Genomic DNA, 22,200 nt, shown 5'->3' on the forward strand with positions numbered 1-22,200 from the left:
GGGTGCAAGGGGGATAAAGAGGAGAGGGCGCTTCATAGACTTTAAGTTTTCCCGAGCCTCATGTCTACCGATGGCGTGAAAGGATCCTGGCAAAATGGAAGTGTGAGGCAGGTGGGCGTCTATATCCATTTCACCAGGCTGATGGTTACATAATCGGCAAGCAAGAGCTGTGGAGGGCTTGCTGGATGCCCTCAACACCCAGGAGGAGGGAGGGAGCTAGCAAGCTAAGGCAGGTGGCCCTCCTGGCCCCTTAAGGTCCATCTGCTGGAGGCCCAGAGTCCTTGGAGTACAGTCTACACCTGGAGGGGACCCATTCCTGCCAGTCTGTGGCAGGGATGGCATGCCACCTCTGCCAGGCCGGGACCCCAAGCCCGATCAGCATCAGCGTGGTGCAAGCGCACAGGCGTGAGCTGATCAGTGACGAGGGGCAGGTACACAAGGTGGAGACAAAGACCAAGAGGACGGTTGCCAGTGAGAGGAGCAGACCCATGAACTTGAACAACATCTGCGGGGGACGGCTTTGGAGGTGCTCCGCTGCCTCCAGTTGGGTGACTTGCTGTAGCATCTCCAGCTTGGATATTCGGCTCTTGAAGGTCTCCATGATCTCCTGCAGGAGACGAAAATGCACGCACCAGAAGTCAGCACAGAGCTGTGGTCGTTTATTGAGTTCTTAGGGGTGAGCAGAAAGCACTGTGGGGTGGGTATTCGAGGAGGGAAGCAGAGAGCCTAGAGCACATTCAGGGCAGAGGGGAGGGCGCAGGCTCTCCAGCAACGGGGAAAGCTTCATCTGACCCGGCTGCACTCCGCCATCCACTGTCTCCCAAAGCTGAGGACCTGGTCAAGACACAGCTACCCAGAGACGGGGGTGGGCGCTATGGGAATGGAAAAGTGAGGAGAGGGAAGCCAGGTCTAAGGAGGGGTCCTGAGAGGGCACTCCCTACACCTGCAGCCGCAGCAGAAGCAGCTCCACCCCAGATCTCCCGAGTCAGAGGTTCACGGGGGAGCACTGCAGCACCAGAGTGGCCAAAGCAGCTAAGCCAGATGGTGGGAAGCAGAGCGTGAGTGTAAAGATCAGATGCTGCTAGCTCTGAAACAAACATGTGTGGCCATTCAACCCTCAGGAGCGGGCAGCTCGAGGACCCGTGTCTTGCTTTGGTTTGGGGGTATCAGAATGGATTCGCTCATCCCTCCAGTCTTCTCACAAGGCTCCCCCAGGAGGTTCTCACCCATATTTCCTTGGCTCTCTCATACGATAGATAGGCCATTCTCTCTTCGCTGCAGGCCAGATTGTATTGGAGGTTGTAAATCTCATTCAGCTGTCCCTGCAGGCGACCATTCACCTGTTCTTCCATCAGTGCTTGTCTTGGGAGCAAAAGAGAAAGTAAGATTCCTTCAGTGCCTCGCCCAGAGCTCATGCCAACAGCGAGCGGTCCTGACCTAGACTAGATTCGGGTTCAGCTTCTGCCTTCCTCCTCCCTCCCCAGGCTCTAGGGAAAGCCTGTCTCCCACTCCAGGTCTGCCTGGGAACACCCCAAACACAACGCCAGCCACACGCACACCAACTCAGTAAATTTACTAAAAACCATTGAAATGTAGTTAAAATGGTGCATTTTATAATATGTAAATTATATCTCAGTAGAGCTGTTAAAAAACCACAAGCAGGCCAGGTGCAGTGGTTCACAGTTGCAATCCCAGCCCTTTGGGAGGCCAAGGCAAGGGGATTCTTTGAGGCCACGAGGAATTCAAGACCAGTCTGCGCAATACAGTGAGACCCTGTCTCTACAAAAAAAAAATTTTAATTATCTAGGTGTGGTGGCATGCGCCTGTAGTCTCAGCTACTCTGGAGGCTGAGGCAGGAGGACCTCTTGAGTCCAGGAGTTCGAGGCTGCAGTCAGCTGCCATCATGGCACTGCACTCCAGCCTGGGCAGCAGAGTGAGACCCCATCTCTAAAAGAAAATAATCGCTACCTGTTGTGTATATAATTATATAAGTAGTAAAAGTATAAAACCATGCATGGAAAAGATAAGCACCCAAATGAGAATGGCGAGGCCAGTATAGCGAGGCCAGAATAGCAAGGAAGGGAGATGGTGCTGGAAAGGGGTAATGAGGGCTTCAACGGAATATGTTAAAGTTTTATTTCCTAAAAAAATAAGATTTGAAGTGAATGTGGCAAATGTTAAGATTTCAGAAAGCTGGGGCTGTTAATTATGTTATCCTGTACATTTTCCCTTTGCTTGAAATACTTCATAATTTAAAAACTTCTACAAAGTTCCCCTTTCGGCACCACAAAGAACAGGCCAGAAGGACAGAGGCCAGGTGGCCAGTGAGGGGGCTCTGGCACCACCGCTTACGTAGAAGAGAGAAGGCACCGGAGAGTGATGGAACCCATAGACTGGCAGGGCTGCCGCCCCAGGAGGCCCAGGAGGGTGGCGGCAGGCCTCAGGTGCAGGAGGTCTAAACGGTGGTGCTGACAGAGACGGGGAAAACAGTGACGACTTCTATTCGGTCCCACTCCAAGGACTTGACCAACACCCACACGGAGAAATCCCTTGGGCACTGAATAAGCTGACAGCTCATTTGTTGAAAGCCAATTTGTCAAAAGCTGGTTCCTTGCAGCATTTCAAGGAATATTCCATTTGTCTCTGCCCCAGGTCCCTGTTAAGAAGAGAGTCGGTGGACAACATGGACTAGGCTACCGCTCACAGAGAGGGGGAGTGGGTCGGCAGGATGGTCAACCCGAAAATAGATTCCTCATTACTGTCTTTCCATTTACATGAATGATGTAGCTGCGAGAACATTCAAGATTTTAACTGTCCTCGGGAATATGAAGTCAATCTTCATCAATGTATTGGTAAAGATACATGAAGATATTCTTCAATGCATTCTTGAAGAGCCTATTCAGATGTTAGTAAACAATATTTTCGTAAGGATATTCTCTCAGTCTCCCCTTCTCTGTGGCCCCCATCTCCTGGCCCTCTGGCAGCCGCGCTCCCTACTCTTCCTTGGTCAAGGACCCCTCTCTCTCCACCTCCTACAGTCACAGAGGCAAATGGACAACTCTGGAGAATGCTCTTATGAAGACAAAACAATGACCAGTCGACCCAGACACCCTCAAGACAGACCAAAGGTGTTAAGACCACCCTCTCCAACACAAAGTGTTCTAAACTTTATTTTTTTTTCAAAATAGTGCTTTGTTTTGTTTTGTTTTGTTTTTGAGACGGATCTCCTTCTGTTTGCCCAGGCTGGAGCGCAGTGGCACGATCTTGGCTTGCCGCAACCTCCGCCTCCCGGGTTCAAGTGATTTTCCTGCCTCGGCCTCCTGAGTAGCTGGGACTACAGGTATGCGCCATCATGCCTGGCTAATTTTTTGTATTTTTAGTAGAGACAGGGTTTCACCATGTTGGCCAGGCTGGTCTCCAACTCCTGACCTCAGGTGACCCACCTGCCTCGGCCTCCCAAAGTGCTGGGATTACAGGCGTGAGCCATTGGGCCCAGCCAGAAAGAGTATATTCTTGATCATTTCTGAGAATTTGCTTTTGGCAAATTGAGCTAGAGCCTAATCATGGCCTGCAACTTGGAGGAAACGTCTGAGATGAAGAAACAGCTGTAGGAGGGGTCAATAGCCCGGGTGCAATCGGTACATGTGGCTGGGATGGATGAGCTCGCTCTGAGCAACTGTGCCAAAGCAAGGGGCCCTGGGGAGCTGGGGGAAGAGCCAACAAAACAGAAGCCAAAGTGGGAGGAAAATCGCCAGGACGGCTCACACAGGAATCCAGAGGATGTAGGGATACAGTGGAAAGGTTGAACATACATGTAACTGGGGCCTTAGAAGGGGAGAAATGAGAGACTAGGGCAGAATCACTATTTGAAAATATAATGGCTGAAAATGTCCAAAATTGACAAAAGACATCAAGCCATAAACCCAAGTGGCAATGCGAAGCCCAAGCAGGATGAATGCAAAGAAAATCACACCAAGGGGAGGGTCAGCGGCACAAAAGAGAAGAGAGAAAGAAAATCACACCAAACGTCATCATAGCAAAACCACTAAACAACAAAGAAAAACAGAAGATCTTAAAAGGAGCCTGAGGAAAACAAAACTGTGATCCGAGGAGCAACAAGAAGACTGGCAGCTGCCTTTTCAACAGAAACCATGGAAGTAAGAAGGGAATGATTTGTTCAAAATGCTTATTATTTCCAAAAATTAAGCGCCAACTTAGAATTCTATGTCCAGCAAAAAATATCCTTCAGGGCTGGGCGTGGTGGCTCACGCCTGTAATCCCAGCACTTTGGGAGGCCGAGGCAGGCGGATCACGAGGTCAGGAGTTCAAGACCAGCCTGGCCAACATGGTGAAACCCCGTCTCTACTAAAGATAGGAAAATTAGCCGGGCATGGTGGCACATGCCCGTAATCCCAGCTACTCAGGAGGCTGAGGCAGGGGAATCGCTTGAACCTGGGAGGCAGAGGTTGCAGTGAGCCAAGATCTCACCATTGCACTCCAAGCTGGGCGACAGGATGAGACTCCATCTCACAAAAAAAAAGAAAAAAAAAAATCCTTCAGAAATAAAAAGGAATGATGGCATGTGTGAGGCAATAAGGTGACAGTGACTGCATATTTAACATTGTGGACTTGTTTTAAAACATTTTTGGTATGGCATTTAGGCTATGTTAACAAAATGATCCATATTTCAGGTTCACACTGAAATATTTACAGATGAACTGATATAATGTCTGTGCTTTGCTTCAACACAATAAGAATGAGAGGAACCAGTTCAGAGAACAGATCAGACCTTAGGTCAGACCTCCTCAGAGATCCAAAGATGCAGCATGCTCTGACATGGAGGAGAAGTCGGGGGAAAAATGGAAGTTCTTGTGCCTTCAAGTTAACACGACCCAAAAGCCTGCAACAAAGGCCTAAGCAGATCCCTTGAGGAAAGTCAGCCCGAGACTGGGTCCCTGGGGCTGAGAGGTCACAGAGCAACACCGAAGCCTCTAGTAACCATAGCCTGTTATCTCCGAGCCTTGTCTGAAAGCGAAACATACCAGGACATTCTTGGGACAGAGGAGCTAGGGTCTGGATGCCCTCAAGGACCTGGTGTCCAGAAGGGAAAGAAAAGCATGGAGACCTGGCATATTCACTTCAGGGCATTTTCAATATGACAAGAGAAGCTATAAGAAAATTTCGCGACTGCCCACTTGTGGATACAGCCAGAAATACAAAGCAAGAGTGAAAGTTTTGCGTACTCGGCACCTGAGCAGCTTCTTTTTTATTCAATTTTTATTGAGGTAAATTTCATGTAACATAAAATGAATTATTTTAAGGTGAACAATTCAGTGGCATTTAGCACATGTGGTGTTGTGCAACCACCATGGCTATTAATAGTTCCAGCACATTGGCCGGCTGCAGTCACGCCTGTAATCCCAGCACTTTGGGAGGCCGAGGTAGGCAGATCACGAGGTCAAGAGATCAAGACCATCCTGGCCAACATGGTGAAACCCCGTCTCTACTAAAAATACAAAAAGTAGCTGGGCGTGGTGGTGCGCACCTGTAGTCCCAGCTACTTTGGAGGCTGAGGCGGGAGAATCGCTTGAACCTGGGAGGCAGAGGTTGCAGTGAGCCGAGATCATGTCACTGCACTCCAGCCTGGCAACAGAGCGAGACTCTTGTCTCAAAAAAAAAAAAAAAATTGTTCCAAGACATTTTCATCACCCCCCTCGAAAAAATACTATTTAGCAGTCACTCCCCATTCCCCATCACCCCAGTCCCTGGCAACTACCAATCCGCTTTCTGACTTGAGTAGCTTCTTATCTCTGAACCTCTACCAGCAATTTCTGAATGAGAGATGGACAAGATCATCAGATATGTGGAGACGGTCCTAGAGAAGCTGCTAGAAAATGACAGACAACCAGAGTAAGGGGTAGTGGGGCACTGTAATGCTTTGGAGAGGAGAGGGCAGCAGGAATGACAAACCCAGGAGGCATTGACTCAGGGAAAGAAGAGGAAGGCAGGGTCAGGTTGAGATCTTGGCCAAATCCCTGAGCTCATCAACCTAGGGTACTCCATTGATGAATTTATCGAGAGTCATTGGCCGGGAGTGGTGGCTCACGCCTGTCATCACAGCACTTTGGGAGGCCAAGGCAGGTGGATCATTTGAGATTAGGAGTTGGAGACCAGCCTGGTTAACATCATGAAACCCCGTCTCTACTAAAAAATACAAAAATTAGCTGGGCGTAGTGGTGCATGCCTGTAATCTCAGCTACTCAGGAGGCTGAGACAGGAGAATCACTTGAATCCGGGACACAGAGGTTGCAGTGAGCTGAGATCGAGCCACTGCACTCCCTCCAGCCTGGGCAACAGAGAAAGACACCATCTCAAAAAAAAAAAGCCATCAACAACTTTCTTTCTTTCTTTCTTTCTCTTTCTTTCTTTCTCTTTCTTTCTTTCTTTCTCTTTCTTTCCTTCTTTCTTCCTTCTCTTTCTCTTTCTTTTTCTTTCTTTCTTTTTTTTTTTTTTGAGACAAGGTCTCACTCTGTCCTCTATCACCCAGGCTGGAGTACAGTGGCACAATCATACCTCACTGCAACATAAAACTCTCGGGCTCAAGCGATCCTCCTGTCTCAGCCTCCCATGTAGCAGGGACTACAGGCATGTGCCACCAAGTCCGGTTAATACTTTTAAATTTTTTTGCAGAGATATGGGCTCACTTTGTTACCCAAGCTGGTCTCAAACTCCTGGACTCAAGCAATCCTCCTGCCTCGACCTCCCAAAGCACTGGGATTACAGCCATAAGCCACCACATCTGGCCCAATTTTTCTTTACGATCTTTCAAGGACTTAGTTTGCAGATAGGAAGCAGAAAGGAATTGTACATTCAGTTCCATCAGCATCTACTTGGGGCTTACACACAAGCATTAATTAATTCTCACAACAGTTCCAACAATAGTGGGATCATTATTACCTCCGTGTTACAGTGTGGAAACTGAGGATTGCAAACTTGAAGCACCTTGTCCAAGGTAATTCAGTAAATACCTGGCAGAGAGGAGGCTGGGCCAGGCCTAAATCCAGAATCAGCCCTCCTGACCCTGCCCTGATGTTCCCAAGACACAGCAGATAGAGTTCTGACATACATGGAGGAGGGAGGCAGCCCAGAGGGCGAGCTGGGTCCCTTCAGGAAGGGAGGAAAAGAAGCATCCAGACTGATCCACGAAACAGGTACTCACAGAACAGCCATCATGTGCCAACATGTCTTTGGGCAGTCACTTAGACACAGTGGCCGACCTGAATGTGCTGATATTTTGACGGGAACAATACAACACAAATGAACACCTACACAAGGGAGAGCAGTTTAGGCGGTGAGTGCTGCGAGAAAGGAAAAAGTAGGGGAGTGACAAAGACTGGTCCGGAGTATATAAAGAGCTCTGACAACTCAACAATAAAAAGGCAATCCAAGTTGAAAACAAGCCAAAGACTTGTTGGCTGATAAGCACACGAAAAGGGGTTCAGCATCATTAATCATGAGAGACAGGGTCACACCCACTAGTTTCACGGGCTAGGATAGTGGTTCTCAACCAGGAGCGATTTGCCGCCCCGCCCCGCCAAGGGACATCTGGCAATCTCTGGAGAGACATTTCTGGTTGTTACAAATAGGTGGGGCACAGCAGGCTAAAATTGCCCCCCTAGGCTGGGCACGGTGGCTCACATCTGTAACCCCAGCATTCTGTGAGGCTGTGGTGGGCAGGTTGCCTGAGCTCAGGAGATCGAGACCACCCTGGGCAACAGGGTGAAACCCCGTCTCTATTAAAAATACAAAAATTTAGCTGGGTGTGGTGGCACGTGCTTGTAGTCCCAGCTACTTGGGAGGCTGAGGCAGGAGAATTGCTTGAACCCCGGAGGCGGAGGTTGCAGTGAGCCAAGATCATGCCACTGCACTCCAGCCTGGGTGACAGAGCGAGACTCTGTCTTAAAAAAAAAAAAAAAAAGCCACCCCGCAAAAGATATCTATGTCATAATCCTTGGAAACTGTGAATGTTACCTTCTATGACCAAAAGAGGGGGCTTTCCAGAAGTGGTGAGTTTAAGGGTGTTGAGATGCAAAGATTATCCTAGATTATCCTGGTGGCCCTAAATGCAATCACATGTATGAGAGAGAGGCAAAAGGACATTAGACACGCACAGACGAGAATGTCATGTGAAGACAGAACACAGGTTTGAAGATGCTGCCCTTCAGGACTGGAATGATGTGGCCACGAAATTAAGGAATTTGGCAGCCACCAGAAACTGGAAGAGGCAAAGATCAGTTTGTTCCCTAGAGCCTCCAATGACAGTGTGTCCTCGCCTGATTTCAGCCCAGTGAAACTGATTTCAGCCTTCTAGCCTCCAGGACTGTGAGAGAATAACTTTCTGTTATTTTAAGCCATGAAGTTGGGGGCAATTTGTCACGGCAGCATCAGGTAATTAATTCACGGCACCACTGGCATCAAGTAAGTGGAGACCAGGGATGCTGCTCATCATCCTAGAATGTACAGGACAGCCCCGCACAACAGAGAATCATCTGGGCCAAAATGTCGACAGTGCCAAGGTTGACAGAACATGGGCTAGGGTGATGAAATTTTGGAGTCTAATTTCACCAAGTTGTGGGTGAACTTAAGAGGCTGAAATTTAAAAGACTGATCTTGCCAAACGTTGGCAACTGGAACTCTTATACACTCCTAGCAGGACTGTAAAATGGTATAACCATGTCGGAAAACAGTTCCTCTTTTTTTTTCTTTTTCTTTTTTTTTTTTTTTTTGAGATGGAGTTTCACTCGTTGCCCAGGCTGGAGTGCAATGGCACGATCTCGGCTCACCGCAACCTCCGCCTCCTGAGTTCAAGCGATTCTCCTGCGTCAGCCTCCCGAGTAGCTGGGATTACAGGCATGTGCCACCACGCCTGGCTAATTTTGTATTTTTAGTAGAGACAGGGTTTACTCCATGTTGGTCAGGCTGGTCTCGAACTCCCGACCTCAGGTGATCCACCCGCCTCAGCCTCCCAAAGTGCTGGGATTACAGGGCTGAGCCACCGCGCCCAGCCTTCCTCTTTCTTAAAAGGCTAAGCATACTGCTATGGTGTACACGTCCCCCCCAAAACTCATGTTGAAATTTAATGGCCATGTGATGGTGTTAAGGGGTGGGACTGGTAAGAGGCGATTAATATTAATATTGTTATCGTGAAAGTTTGGCCCCCGCTCGCTCTCTCACGCCCTCTTGCCCTTCTGCCTTCTGCCATAGGATGATGTAGTACACAGGTCCTCACCAGCTGCCAGCGCCTTGACATTGAACTTCCTTTCTTTATAAACTACCCAGCCTGAGGTACTCTGTTACAGCAACAGAAAGTGGGACTAAGACACATAACACTTCTCTGTTATCTAGCAATTCCATATATGAAAGCATATGTTCACAGAAAGACTTGGGTGAGAACGTTCATAGCAGCTTTATTCAGTTGCCCCAACTGGCAGCGGACCAGGGCATAAGCAACCTGCGGCGTCTCCATGCGATGGAAGCCTGCCAAGCAATACGAAGCCATGAGCTGCTCACTCAGACAGCTTGGGTGGATCTCAAAACAATTCCACGGAGCAAAAGCAGCCAGACGCAAAGCACCGCGTGCCGTGCGATTCCACTGACATGATGTTCAAGAGGAGACGAAGCTAGAGTGACAGAAAGCAGAACAGTGGCCAATTATGGGACACGGGCATTCACTGGAAGAGGGTGTGAGGGTACTTTCTGGGGTGGTGGCAAAGCTCTTTATTGGGATTTATTTGCCCCGGTGTAAACCTTTGTCAAAACTTGTTAAACTGTATGCCTAAACTTAAATGCAATTTCACTGTATAAAATTTACCTCAAAAAGGCCAGGCGCGGTGGCTCACTCCCGTAATCCCAGCACTTTGGGAGGCCGAGGCAGGTGGATCACCCGAGGACGGGAGTTCGAGACCAGCCTGACCAACATGGAGAAACCCCATCTCTACTAAAAATACAAAATTAGCCAGGCGTGGTGGTGCATGCCTCTAATCCCAGCTACTCGGGAGGCTGAGGCAGGAGAATCGCTTGAACTCAGGAGGCGGAGGTTGCAGTGAGCCGAGATCGCGCCATTGCACTCCAGTCTGGGCAACAAGAGCAAAACTCCATCTGAAAAAAAAAAAAAACTTTACTTCAAAAAACCCCGCTTCCAAAAGAATAAAAGAAGAGGCCATTTGAACGTGGTAGCCTGGGAAGTCCCTTTGAGGAGAGGACATCAGAGCAGAGCCTAAAGGACAAGCTGAGTGTGGGAGTTTCCTGTGGCTGCCATCACAAAGCGTTACAAACTTTGAGTGGCTTTCGCAGCAGAGATGGCCTCTCTCCTGGCTGGGGGTCCAGCAGTCCGAGAGGAAGGCGCAGGCGGGGCGGGCTTCTGCCAAGGACCGAGAAGGCGCCTCCGCTCGGGGCCTCTGTCCCAGCTTCTGCTCTGCTGCCCATCTGCGGGCTTCCTTGGCTTCTGCCGTGGCAGGTCGGCCTCAGCCTCTGTCTCCACACGGCGCTCTCCCTCTGGGTATGTCCGTGTCTCCGTCTCCCCTTTCTGTCAGGACACAGGTCACATTGCGTTAAGGCCCACCCCTCTGCAGAATGACCTCGTCCAAATCTAACTCATCACATCCGCAACGACCCTGTTTCCAAATAAGCTGGTTCCTTGTCACCAAGTGGAGCCTTCAGTGAGTTGATGCCAAGGCAGGTCTAGGGAACTAGAAATGGGGTAAGAAGCAATGTCCTCCAGCCAGGTGTGGGGGCTCACACCTGTAACCCCAGCACGTTGGGAGGCCGAGGAGGGTGGATCACTTCAGGTCAGGAGTTCGAGACCCCTGGTCAACATGGCGAAACCCCATCTCTACTGAAAAATACAAAAAGTAGCCAGGCATGCTGGCGGGTGCCTGTAATCCCAGCGACTCGGGAGGCTGAGGCAGGAGAATCACTTGAACCGGGGAGGCGGAGGTTGCAGTGAGCCGAGATCGTGCCGCTGCACTCCAGCCTGGGGGACAGAGTGAGACTCCATCTCATAAAAAAGAAAAAAAAAAAAAGAAGCAATGTGCTCCTCACAGTCGGGTTTTCTCCTAGGACCATTTTACTCATCCAACAAAGAACAAAGATGTCCCAGCAACCCATCTACCCCAGGCATTGACCACTAGGGCTACAAAGGTGAAGCAGGAGGGTGGGGCTGGGCAGGCTGGGACTGGCTACGGACCCCAGAGAGTAAAGATGGTTTTGCCGGCACCACACCCCCAACTCCAGGACTTGTCCATGCCCTGTCTACGGGGCCAAGCCTGAAACCTGACTGCCTTTCACCATCAAGCAGAAGTCAGTTGCGCATCCTGTAAGAGAGGGGGAAGGACCCCCAAAACCCTCCCAGAGCCCCCTGGCTCATTAGGAGGCTAGAGGGGGTCTCCTGCAACTCCCCATGCAAGGTGCCCAGATGAGACCTGGCCAGTCAAGACTTTTACTTGAAGGCTCCCCGTGCCTTCCTTGGGTGCCATTTCTTCTACCAATGAACGTTTTCTGAGTTTCTCAAGCCTTCTTTCCTCCTGACCCACGGAGAAACTGAGGGACCGGGGCCTTCTGGTCCCCCAGGAGACTGGCTTGTGCTGAGGAGACAGGCCGCTCACTGTGCATCTTCTTGGAGATCTGAAGCTCCACCTATTTCCACAAGAAAGAAAGAGAAGCTTGGCAAAGACCCTTCCATCCAGAATCATCAAGTTCGCAACGCCTGTGCTTCTCCTCAGCACACAGAGGGGAGAGTTACCAGGGGCCTCAAGCAACTCCAGCGGAAGCAGTCACAGTCCTTCCAGGACCCAGGAACGTCCTCTGCAAGGACCCACAAACCCAGACCTCATGAAGGAGGAGACCCCAGGGCTACTAGCCCAGCCCCAAGCCTCCTGAGTCTAATTGTTGCTGTGACAGAGACCTTGCACTTTGCAGAATCAAAAAGAATATATTGTGTTTTTTTTTTTACCACAATCAATTAAAAAATGCATTAAAAAGTAAGAACTGTCCAGGCACAGTGGCTCACATCTGTAACCCCAGTACTTGGGGAGGCCATGGCCAGGTGTTCAAGACCAGCCTGGGCAACATAGCAAGATCCCATCTCTACAAATAATTAATAATAATAATAATAAAAGTTAGCCAGGCATGGTGGCACATGCTTTGTACTCCCAGCTACTCGGGAGGCTGGGGCAGGAAGATTGCTTGAGCCCAGGAGTTGAAGGCTGTAGTGAACTATGATTGCATGCAGCCTGGGAAACAGAGACCCTGAAGAAGAAGAAAAGAAAGAAAGAAAGAAAGAAAGAAAGAAAGAAAGAAAGAAAGAAAGAGAGAAAGAGAGAAAGAGAGAAAGAAAGAGAGAAAGAGAGAAAGAAAGAAAGAAAGAAAGGGAGAAAGAAAGAGAGAGAGAGAAAGAAAGAGAGAGAGAAAGAAAGAGAAAGAGAGAGAAAGAGAGGAAGAAAAAGAAAGAAAGAAAGAAGAAATAGAGAGAGAAATAGAAAGAAAAGGAAAGAAAAAAGAAAGGAAAAGAAAGAGAAAGAGAGAGAGAAAGAAAAATAAAGAAAGAAAAGAGAGAAAGAGAGAGATAGAAAGAAAGAGAAAAAGAAAAAAGAGAGAAAGAGAGAGAAAGAGAAAGAAAAAGAAAAGAAAGAGAGAGAGAGAAAGAAAAAGAAAGAAAAAAGAAAGAAAGGAAAAGAGAGAGAGAAAGAGAGAAAGAAAGAAGAAAGAGAGAGAAAGAAAGAGAAGAAAAAGAAAAAAGAAAGAGAAAGAAAGAAAGAAAGAAGGAAAGAAGGAAAGAAAAAAGAACGAACTTTTGACTATCCAAAGACTCAGGAAAAATAAAAAAGAAAGCCAGCCCTCATAATGAGATACCACTTCACAGTTACATCTGTTGGAAAGAAAAAAAAAGGATAACAACAAATGTTGGCAAGGATGTGAGGCAACTGGAAACCTTCTGCACTGCTGGTGGGAAGATGGGGCGGCGCGGCTGCCGTGGGAAGACTCCTCTAAACGTTACTCCTGGAGTCACCACAGGGTCCAGCAATTTTACTCCTGATTATAGACCCCAAATAATTGAAAACTGGTGTTCAAACAAATGGCATGTATGTGAGTGTTCAGGGCAGGGCTTCTCACAATAGCCAAAAGGTGGAAACAACTCAAATCTCCATCCACTGATGGACAGATAAACAAAATGTGGTCTACCCGTGCACTGGAATATTAGTCAGCCACCAAGAGAATGAAGTACTGACACGTGCTACAACATTAGTGAACCTTGAAAACAGTGAAAGAAGCTAGACACAAAAGCCCACATATCGTATGGTCCCATTTATATGAAAAGTCCAGAAGAGGCAAACCCACGCAGACAGAAAGCAGATTAGGGAACGCCTGGAACCGAGGCTAGGAGTGACCGCATAGTGAGTCTGGAGGTCTCCTTCTGGGGTGATGAGAATGTTAGACAACTGGACAGAGGTGATGGTTGAACCACACTGCAGATGTGCTTAATGCACTGAATTACATGCTTCCAAATGGTTAATTTCACATTACGTGAAATTATGTGAATTCTACACCAATTTTTTTAAGTAAGCCCTTGTCATAAATGCGTTTAATACAGTTGCTGCCTCAGCATCCAACTTTAGCAGTTGTACCCTGTCACCCTTGCCCTAGATAACACCCCTCCCTCCCTGTCATGTGATTGTTTGCGATATAGCCCACGTGGTCCTCACCTCACTGACCCAAAACCCAACACATCCCACGGCTGCTGACCACGATAAGACCTAATGCTCAACACCAGAGTCATGTAAATCAGTTTCCTCCTTTGTGCATGTTTTCCTTAAACCAGCCAATCCACAACCCCCGCAGGAAAGCCTGTGGGATCACTTCACACCCTGTGACCTTAATACAGGCACAGCCCCGGAAGCTTCCCCGCCCTTCCGTTCTGGGCTTCGCTCTTGCACACCTGATGAGCTCAATCAGCTCCCTGCTGCCTCCAGACTTCCCCTCTGCCTCCCATCAGCACACCTAACGTCTCTTCGATCTGAGTCATACATTTCTTTTTTCCGTTTTTTTCTCTTTTTTTTGACACAGGGTCTCACCCTGTCACCCAGAATGGAGTGCGGTGGTGCAATCATGACTCACTGCAGCCTCAACCTCCCGGGCTCAAGGGATCCCCGCTCCCGCTCAGCCTCCTGAGTAGCTGTGACTACAGGCACGCGCCATCACGCCCAGCTGATTTTTTGGTTTTTTTGTAGATACGAGGTCTCACTATGTTGCCCAGGCTGGTCTCAAACTCCTGAGCTCAAGCAGTCTGCCCACCTCAACCTCCCAAAGTGCCAGGATTACAGGCGTGAGCCCCCACGCCCAGCCCATTTCTGCTGTTTCATGCGTTTTCGTCCGCCTCCTCATTGTGGCTCCCCTGACACACACATCCGAACCTAACTTTCCCACGGGTCAGGGATCTCCTAGAAACTGGGTATCTCGGCTATGGCCACTGTCGGTAGAGACATGCCAAGACCAAATTAAAAAGAAACCATAATGATAAAAACCACAACAGCCCTCTTGAAAGCAGACGGATTCAACTGTGGTAAACGGCACAGGACTTGCAGTATGGATTCTCAGTTTGTGATGCACCAGAGGGGACAGTCACAGGGAGCCTGGCTGGTTGAAACACTTCTGTGTCCAGCTCATGTAAAAGTTTTGAAGAAGATTTTACGGAAGTATATGTTTTTAAAATGCCATGAATTCCTGTGTCCCCTGCATCTAACTTAGCCACACAGCCAGGGTGTGGTGAAATGCTCTCAGGTCCGCACTTAGCAGCCACGTAGCCTGCTTGTGCCTCTGTGAGACTCTGCTTCCCCAACCATAAAGTAGGCATCTGAGGGCCAAAGAACAATGCTGCTTAACCTGGTGCCCCAGCTCAGTTACGAGCCCGTGGTAACAGTGAAAAATCATCAGCAGCCCCTTCTCCTCCTAGTAAATTTGGGCCCTGCTCACAGTGAACATTAGTAAGGGTAGGCTCGCTGCTGCAGCAAACAACCAGAAATCCCACGTCACAGTCCAATGGGGGGTACTGGGTCAGAAGTGCAGGCTTCTAGAATTTGCAGCAAAGGTCTGAGAGGGGGAGAGACAGAGGTATTGCCCTGTTCCCCGGTAGTCACCCCTGTATCAAGAGGGGGTGAAAGACTCGGATTTGGGGGGGTTAAGAGTTTCCCTGAGCACAGCATTCTCATTGGCTCCTATGGTTTGGAAACATACGGGGAGGTTTGTAACTGCCACCAAGCTCTGCTGTTGCTTAATAGAAAGCTGACCGGGTAAGTGTGATTTTGACCAAACGGTCTTTGATGCTCCCAAGATTTTAGATTTGGTTGCCATGTCCTATGAAAATAATCTCCAAGAGACGCCTGTGACTCTGACTAGTCATCTCATTGATAGTGGTTGCCCTGTAATATTCTTTGATTGTCCTTTAACAGATTCTTAGGCCATGTAAACGCTGGCAAGATTTCCCTGGGGAAACTAAAGAGGATGATTCCCACACGCCTCTTCTCCTGCATCAGGCACTAAAAGGACTGCGGAGTTCTTTTCATGCAAATGCTGAGAATCTTGGCTCACCTAAGGGAATCACTGCCTCCCTGGCCAGGACGCTGGAGGGACTGGCGTTAATTAGCCACAGACTGCAGCGAGGGAGACAGAATGTGGCACCCCCTCAGGGCCCATGGAAACCCAGAGAACGGTCCCAGTACGAATGGAGAGAATCCGTTGAGAGATTGGGTTTGCTTTTTTTTTTTTTTTTTTTTTTTTTCCAATTGGTAGGCCCTAGCCTTACCTTAGAGGGAAAGAAAATCGAGCTAGGGCAGGGTGAGGTGGCTCACACCTGTAATCCCGGCACTTTGGGAGGCCGAGGCAGGTGGATCATGAGGTCAATAGATTGAGACCATCCTGGTCAACATGGTGAAACCCCGCCTGTACTAAAAATACAAAAAATAGCCGGATGTGCTGGTGCATGCCTATAGTCCCAGCTACTCGGGAGGCTGAGGCAGGAGAATCGCTTGAACCCGGGAGGTGGAGGTTGCAGTGGGCCGAGATCGTGCCACTGCACTCCAGCCTGGCGACAGAGTGAGACTCCATCTCAAAAGAAAAAAAAAGAAAAAGAAAATCGAGCTACTGCATGGTGCAGAGAAAGCATTCGCCAGAAGGCAGTCATTTTTGAAATAAGTATCTGAGACCCGACTTGTGCCCCAGCTCAGCTAGGAGCACATGTGAAGAGACCAGAGCTGGCGAGGCGATTCTGGTCCTGACTCCCACCTTCCCAGCCGACTGCGACCAAAGGACGCCACCTCCCTAACTAGTGCCAGGTATCTAGCGGACTCTTGCCACCCCCATGTTGTCTCCTGCCACCACAGAGTCAGGGCCAGCCGCTGTGCCGCTGCAGCCACCTGGCAGGGGCTGCCGAGCTGGAGCCTTTTCGCCAGCAAGGGTCAAGGCAGGTGTGAGACTGCAGGGAGAGGGCTGGCTCGCCCCACTGCAGGGCCCAGTCGCTAAGAGAAGCGTGGACCTGCTCTTCCAACTGGCCCCTCACCCTGGCTCTCCAGGCTCCTGTCCTGGCTCCCTTTCACCCTCCCATAGGTGGCTGCTGGGAGCAGTTCCTCCTCTGCTTCCAGTCCCCAAAGCCAAGGCCTCACCTACACTTCTCCTCCTGAAGGGACTCCAGCAACAGCTGCAGGTCAGTCAGAGACCTCTCCTTTAGGCTGTGATAGGACTCCTGGAGGCTGAGGTGGAACCTCTTGGCTTCTTCCAGCTCTTCCTTTACCTTCTGCAACAGCAGGGTTTGTTGCTGGGCCACATCCTCTGTCTCTAAGCGCGTCCCCTGCTGTAAGCTCTGGAAGCGACTCTCCAAGGTGAAGGGTCTGCTGGCATCAGGCAGGTTGACGGGCCCGTCTTCCCCGCCTGGCTTGGGGGGCTCTGAAAGCAGGGCCTTCTCGCTGGGTGGCTCGCAATTGGCTGGGTCGCTTTCTGCCATCAGCAGTAAGCCCTTGGGCCTGCAGCCTTCCTCCAGCTCCTGGAGCTGCTGGTGACACTGGCGGAGCCTGTGCTCCATCTGGGCGATGGTGGCAGAGGTGCGCTGGTTCACCTTCTCAAAGGCCTGCCGGATGTGCGGCACCTGGTGGCGGTCTGCTTTGGATACCAGCTTGAGGTAGCTCACAGTGTTGCCATCCCGACTGGCCTTCTCCACTCTCAGCTGCTCTGAGAGGTAGAGGATCCGGTGCCTGACACTATCCTGTAAGTTGTGGGCTAGGCCCCCATCCGAGAGGCTGGAAGGGCCACTGGGGCCGTCTTCGCTGGATGACAGGGACCTGCATGAAGGCACATTGGAGGGGAGGGTTGCGCTGGGGCTCCTGGTGTGTTCCGCCTACATTGGGAAACAAGAAATCACAATACGGTGCTCTGTGGGCTGCAAGGTGTGGGAGAATTGGACACGTTATGACTCCATAAAACACTTCCACATACGCATGGATACTTACACACGCAAGATTCGTGCATTCAAGATGGGCCCGACACAGACTGAGGAGGTGATGCTCATCTTCAGGGCCCCTCTCTCCGCCTTTTCAGCGTCTGACTCCTTGCTCCACATGTATGCCTCACTAAGACCCACAGGTGGCCAGACTGCCTTCTACGTCTGCCTGTTTTTGCACTGCACTCCTATTTTCTCTTCCAAAAATTACCAGTTGTGGGTCTCATTTATAAAGAACTATTCTTGTAAAGTATGGCATAAACTTATTTCCGTTAACCCTTACAGCTTGCTGTATTGCTACTCCCAGGGAGACAGGAAGGGTTAGGCAGAGAGATTTGCCTCCTAAGAGGTTCATTCATTCATCCAATCATTCATTCAACACGTATTTTCTGAGTGCCTACCATGTGGTACAGAAGCCAGATACATTCCTTGTTCTCATACAGCTGACGGTCTACGGCAGAAAATTCTATCGTAACACAAAAGAATGAGTCTCTCACATGGTGAGGGGGTTAACATTGCCTTTGACAAAGAGCCCAGTTCAAATCCTGGCTCCACCACTCTGAGACCTTGAGCAAGTTAATAAACTGCTCTGAGGCTCAGTTTTCTTACCTGTAAAATAAAGATGGCAAGAGCAGCATAGCTGGAACCCAGCCCACCAGAGCAAGGAGCTAGGAGAGGGAGGTGGGGGGCAGCTCAGGTGCAGCCTCTGTTCTGTTTCTACTTTTTTTTTTTTTGAGACGGAGTCTCACTCTGTCAGCCAGGCTGGAGTGCAGTGGTGCAATCTCGGCTCACTACAACCTTCGCCTCCCGGGTTAAAGCAATTCTCATGCCTCAGCCTCCTGAGTAGCTGGGATTACAGGTGTGCACCACCACACCCAGCTAATTTTTGTATTATTAGTAGAGACAGGGTTTCACCATGTTGACCAGGCTGGTTTCCAACTCCTGACCTCAAGTGATGCTCCCGCCTCGGCCTCCCAAAGAGTGCTGGGATTACAGGTGTGAGCCACCGCATCTGGCCTATACCTCAATTTTTAAAACGCAAAGTGATACCGCTATGCACCCAGTAGATTGGTCAAACTCAGACAGACTGACAACAATAAGAGCTGGCAAGGATATAGAGCAACAGGAACTCTCAATCATTACTGGTGGGAAGAAAATTTGTACTACAACCACCTTAGGAAAGCACTTGACAGTATCACAAAGTTGAAGACATGCATACCAAATGATCCAGCAACTGCATTCATAGGCAATATTCCCAGGAGACAAGTACACTGATGTTCCCGACATCCAACAACTAGCAACAAACCGCCTGCCCAGAAAGTGTAAGTAAACTGTAATATATGCAACAATATACTACTGTACAGCAATCAGAATGAACTACAGCCTTGAAAAACATGAATGCATTTCACAAGCACAATGTTGAACAAAAGAAACCAGACAGAAAATCCATACTATATATGGTTCCATTTACATAAATTCCAAGAGCAGGCAAAACTAAACAATATTATATAGGGATGACTACACAGGCAGGAAAGCATAAAGAGCAGCATGGATGCTGGCAACAGAAACCCCAGGATGGTGGTTCCCACTAGGGCAGGGGAAGGGGATTATGATTGGGGTGACTGTGGAGGCTGGGGTGCCTGGCCTGAGTAGTGGTTAAATGTGTGTTCACCTTATCGTTATTTCTTAAAACATACATCAATGTTTTCTGCACCTTTATATACATACGCCAGATTTCACAGTTTTCAAACTATTTAAATGTTCAATATAGGCCAGGTGTAGTGGCTCACGCCTGTAATCCCAGCACTTTGGGAGGTCGAGGCGGGCGGATCACTTGAGGTCAGGAGTTCAAAACCAATCTGGCCAACATGGTGAAACCCCGTCTGTACAAAACAGAAAACAACAACAACAACAACAAATGCCTGGCACGGTGGCTCACACCTGTAATTCCAGCACTTTGGGAGGCCGAGGCGGGTGGATCACCTGAGGTCGGGAGTTCAAGACCAGCCTGACCAACATGGAGAAACCCCCATCTCTACTAAAAATACAAAATTAGCCAGGCGTGGTGGTGCATGCCTGTAATGCCAGCTACTCGGGAGGCTAAGGCAGGAGAATCTCTTGAACCCGGGAGGCGGAGTTTGCAGTGAGCCGAGATCGTGCCATTGTACTCTTGCCTGGGCAAGAGCGAAACTTCATCTCAAAAATAAATAAATAAAATAAAATAAAAATACAAAAATTACTCAGGCGTGGTGGCACACGCCTGTAATCCCAGCTACTCGGGAGGCTGAGGTGGGAGAATCTCCTGAACCCGGGAGGTACAGGTTGCAGTGAACCAAGATTATGCCACTGCACTCCAGCCTGGGTGGCACAGTGAGACCTTGTCTCAAAAATTGAATAAATGAGGCCGGGCGTGGTGGTTCACGCCTGTGATCCCAGCACTTTGGGAGGCCAAGGTGGGAGGATCTCTTGAGGTCAGAAGTTCGAGACCAGCCTGGGCAACATGATGAAACCCCATCTCTACTAAAAATACAAAAATTAGCCGGGCGTGGTGGCACACACCTGTAGTCCCAGCTACTCGAGAGGCTGAGGGAGGAGAATCGCTTGAACCCAGGAGGCAGAGGTTGCAGTGAGCCGAGATCGCGCCACTGCGCTCCATCCTGGGCAACAAGAGCAAAACGCCATCTCAAAAAAACAAAGATGAAAGGAAGGAAGAAAAGAAGGAAGGAAGGCAGGCAGGCAGGCAGGCAGGCAGGCAGGCAGGAAGGAAGGAAGGGAGGGAAGGGAAGGAAAGAAAAGAAAAGAAAAGAAAAGAAAAGAAAAGAAAAGAAAAGAAAAGAAAAGAAAAAAAGTATCCAGAATGCAGCACAGAGGCACAAAGAAATAGAAAACTTGAAAAATAGAAGACATGGAAGGTAGCATGAGTAGGTCTAACAAAAATCCAATTGTCACTCCAGAGAGAGAAGACAGAGAATGAAGCAGCAGCGATATATATATTTTTTTCTTTTTTTTTTAAATGGAAACAGAATCACACTCTGTCGCCTAGGCTGGGTGGCACAATCTCAGCTCACTGCCAACCTCTGCTGCCCGGGTTCAAGCACTTCTCGTGCCTCAGCCTCTTGAGTAGCTGGGACTACAGGCGCGTGCCATCACAGCTAGCTAATTCTTTTGTATTTTTAGTAGAGATGGGGTTTCATCATGTTGGCAAGACTGTTCTCGAACTCTCAACATCAGGTGATCCACCCATCTCGGCCTCCCAAAGTGCTGGGATTACAGGCATGAGCCACTACGACCGGCCACAGCAGCAACATTTTAAGAGATAACTCCCTAAGAACTTTCCAGAACTGAAGAAAGACACAAATTCACAAATTCAAGAAGCCCAGTAAATCCTAAGCAGGGAAGACAGAAATAAGTCCACACATGAACACAAGATTTTTTTTTTTTTTTTGAAACAGTGTTTCGCTCTTGTCGCCCAGGCCGGAGTGCAGTGGCGTGATCTTGGCTCACTGCAACCTCTGCCTCCCGGGTTCAAGCGATTCTCCTGCCTCAGCCTCCCAAGTAGCTGGGATTACAGGCGCCCACCACCATGCCCAGCTAATTTTTGTATTTTTAGTAGAGACAGTGTTTCACCATGTTGGCCAGGCTGATCTGGAACTCCTGACCTCAAATGATCCGCCCGCCTCGGCCTCCCAAAGTGCTGGGATTACAAGCATGAGCCACCGCCCCCGGCCGACACAAGATGTTAAAAGCAGCCAGAGGAAAAAAAGCTGATTACCTTTAAAACCATGACTTTTAGACTGCAGGCTGCCTTCTCAACAGCATCAATGCAATCCAGAAGATAGTTGACTGATATCTTCGATACACTGAGAGAATAACTGTCAGAGAGGAAAAAATAGGTCACATTCAAAGAATCAGAAGTCAGAATGGCTTCAGACTTCAGCAACAGCATGGGGAACTAGAAGACAATGACGTGCTGGCTGGGCACGGTGGCTCACACCTGTAATCTCAGCACTCTGGGAAGCCCAGGCAGGCAGATCACTTGAAGTCAAGAGTTTGAGACCAGCCTGGCCAACATGAGGAAACTCTGTCTCTACTAAAAATAAAAAATTAGCCGAGCATGGTGGTGGGCGCCTGTAATCCCAGCTACTCAGGAGGCTGAGGCAAGAGAATCGCTTGAACCCAAGAGGTTGCAGTGAGCCGAGATCACTCCCCTGTACTCCAGCCTGGGTGACAGAGCAAGACTCTGTCTCAAAAAAAAAAAAAAAAAAAAAAAAAAGACAATGAAGTGCTGCCTTCGAAATTCTGAGGGAAAAGTGATTTCCCAGCCTAAAATTCTACACCCCAACTGTCAACTGTGGGGTTAGACTAAAGACATTTTTAGACATGAAGGAGTTCAGTATACCACTGACAAATGTAAGAATTCAACAACTGTTTAAAAAGCAAGTCTTGCCAGGGCAGTGGTGTGCACCTGTGGTCCCAGCTACTCAGGATGCTGAGGCAGGAGGATTACTTGTGCCCAACAAGTAGAGGCTGCAGTGACCTGTGACTGTGTTACTGCCCTCCAACCTGGGTGACAGAGTGAGACCTTGTCTCAATTTAAAAAAAGGAGGGGGGGCGTGGTGGCTCACACCTGTAATCCCACCACTTTGGGAGGCCAAGGC

At 49.2% G+C, this 22,200-nt stretch overlaps 1 protein-coding gene across 1 annotated transcript; it reads right to left on the reverse strand.

The window, feature by feature from the left end:
- Positions 1 to 101: 101 nt before the first annotated feature.
- LOC129475078 (testis-specific protein TEX28) lies at positions 102 to 21,416 on the reverse strand. The gene is made up of 4 exons (XM_055266947.1): positions 21,315 to 21,416; positions 16,713 to 17,440; positions 1,227 to 1,362; positions 102 to 607 (listed from the first exon to the last, which is right to left on the reverse strand). Exons 1-4 carry the CDS (start codon positions 21,324 to 21,326, stop codon positions 251 to 253), a joined length of 1,233 nt encoding a protein of 410 aa, XP_055122922.1. The 5' UTR covers positions 21,327 to 21,416; the 3' UTR covers positions 102 to 250.
- Between the last annotated feature and the right edge of the window lie 784 nt (positions 21,417 to 22,200).

This window comes from Symphalangus syndactylus, chromosome X (assembly GCF_028878055.3).
Source record: "Symphalangus syndactylus isolate Jambi chromosome X, NHGRI_mSymSyn1-v2.1_pri, whole genome shotgun sequence".
NCBI lineage: Eukaryota > Metazoa > Chordata > Mammalia > Primates > Hylobatidae > Symphalangus > Symphalangus syndactylus.

Excerpts from the sequence above, each read along its gene's own strand:
- LOC129475078 (XM_055266947.1), bottom strand. Across the intron at positions 1,363-16,712 it reads CTTCAGGAGGAGAAGTGTAG|ACAAGCACTGATGGAAGAAC; the intron begins GTGAGGCCTTGG and ends TTTGCTCCCAAG. Across the intron at positions 608-1,226 it reads AGAGAGCCAAGGAAATATGG|GAGATCATGGAGACCTTCAA; the intron begins GTGAGAACCTCC and ends CGTCTCCTGCAG.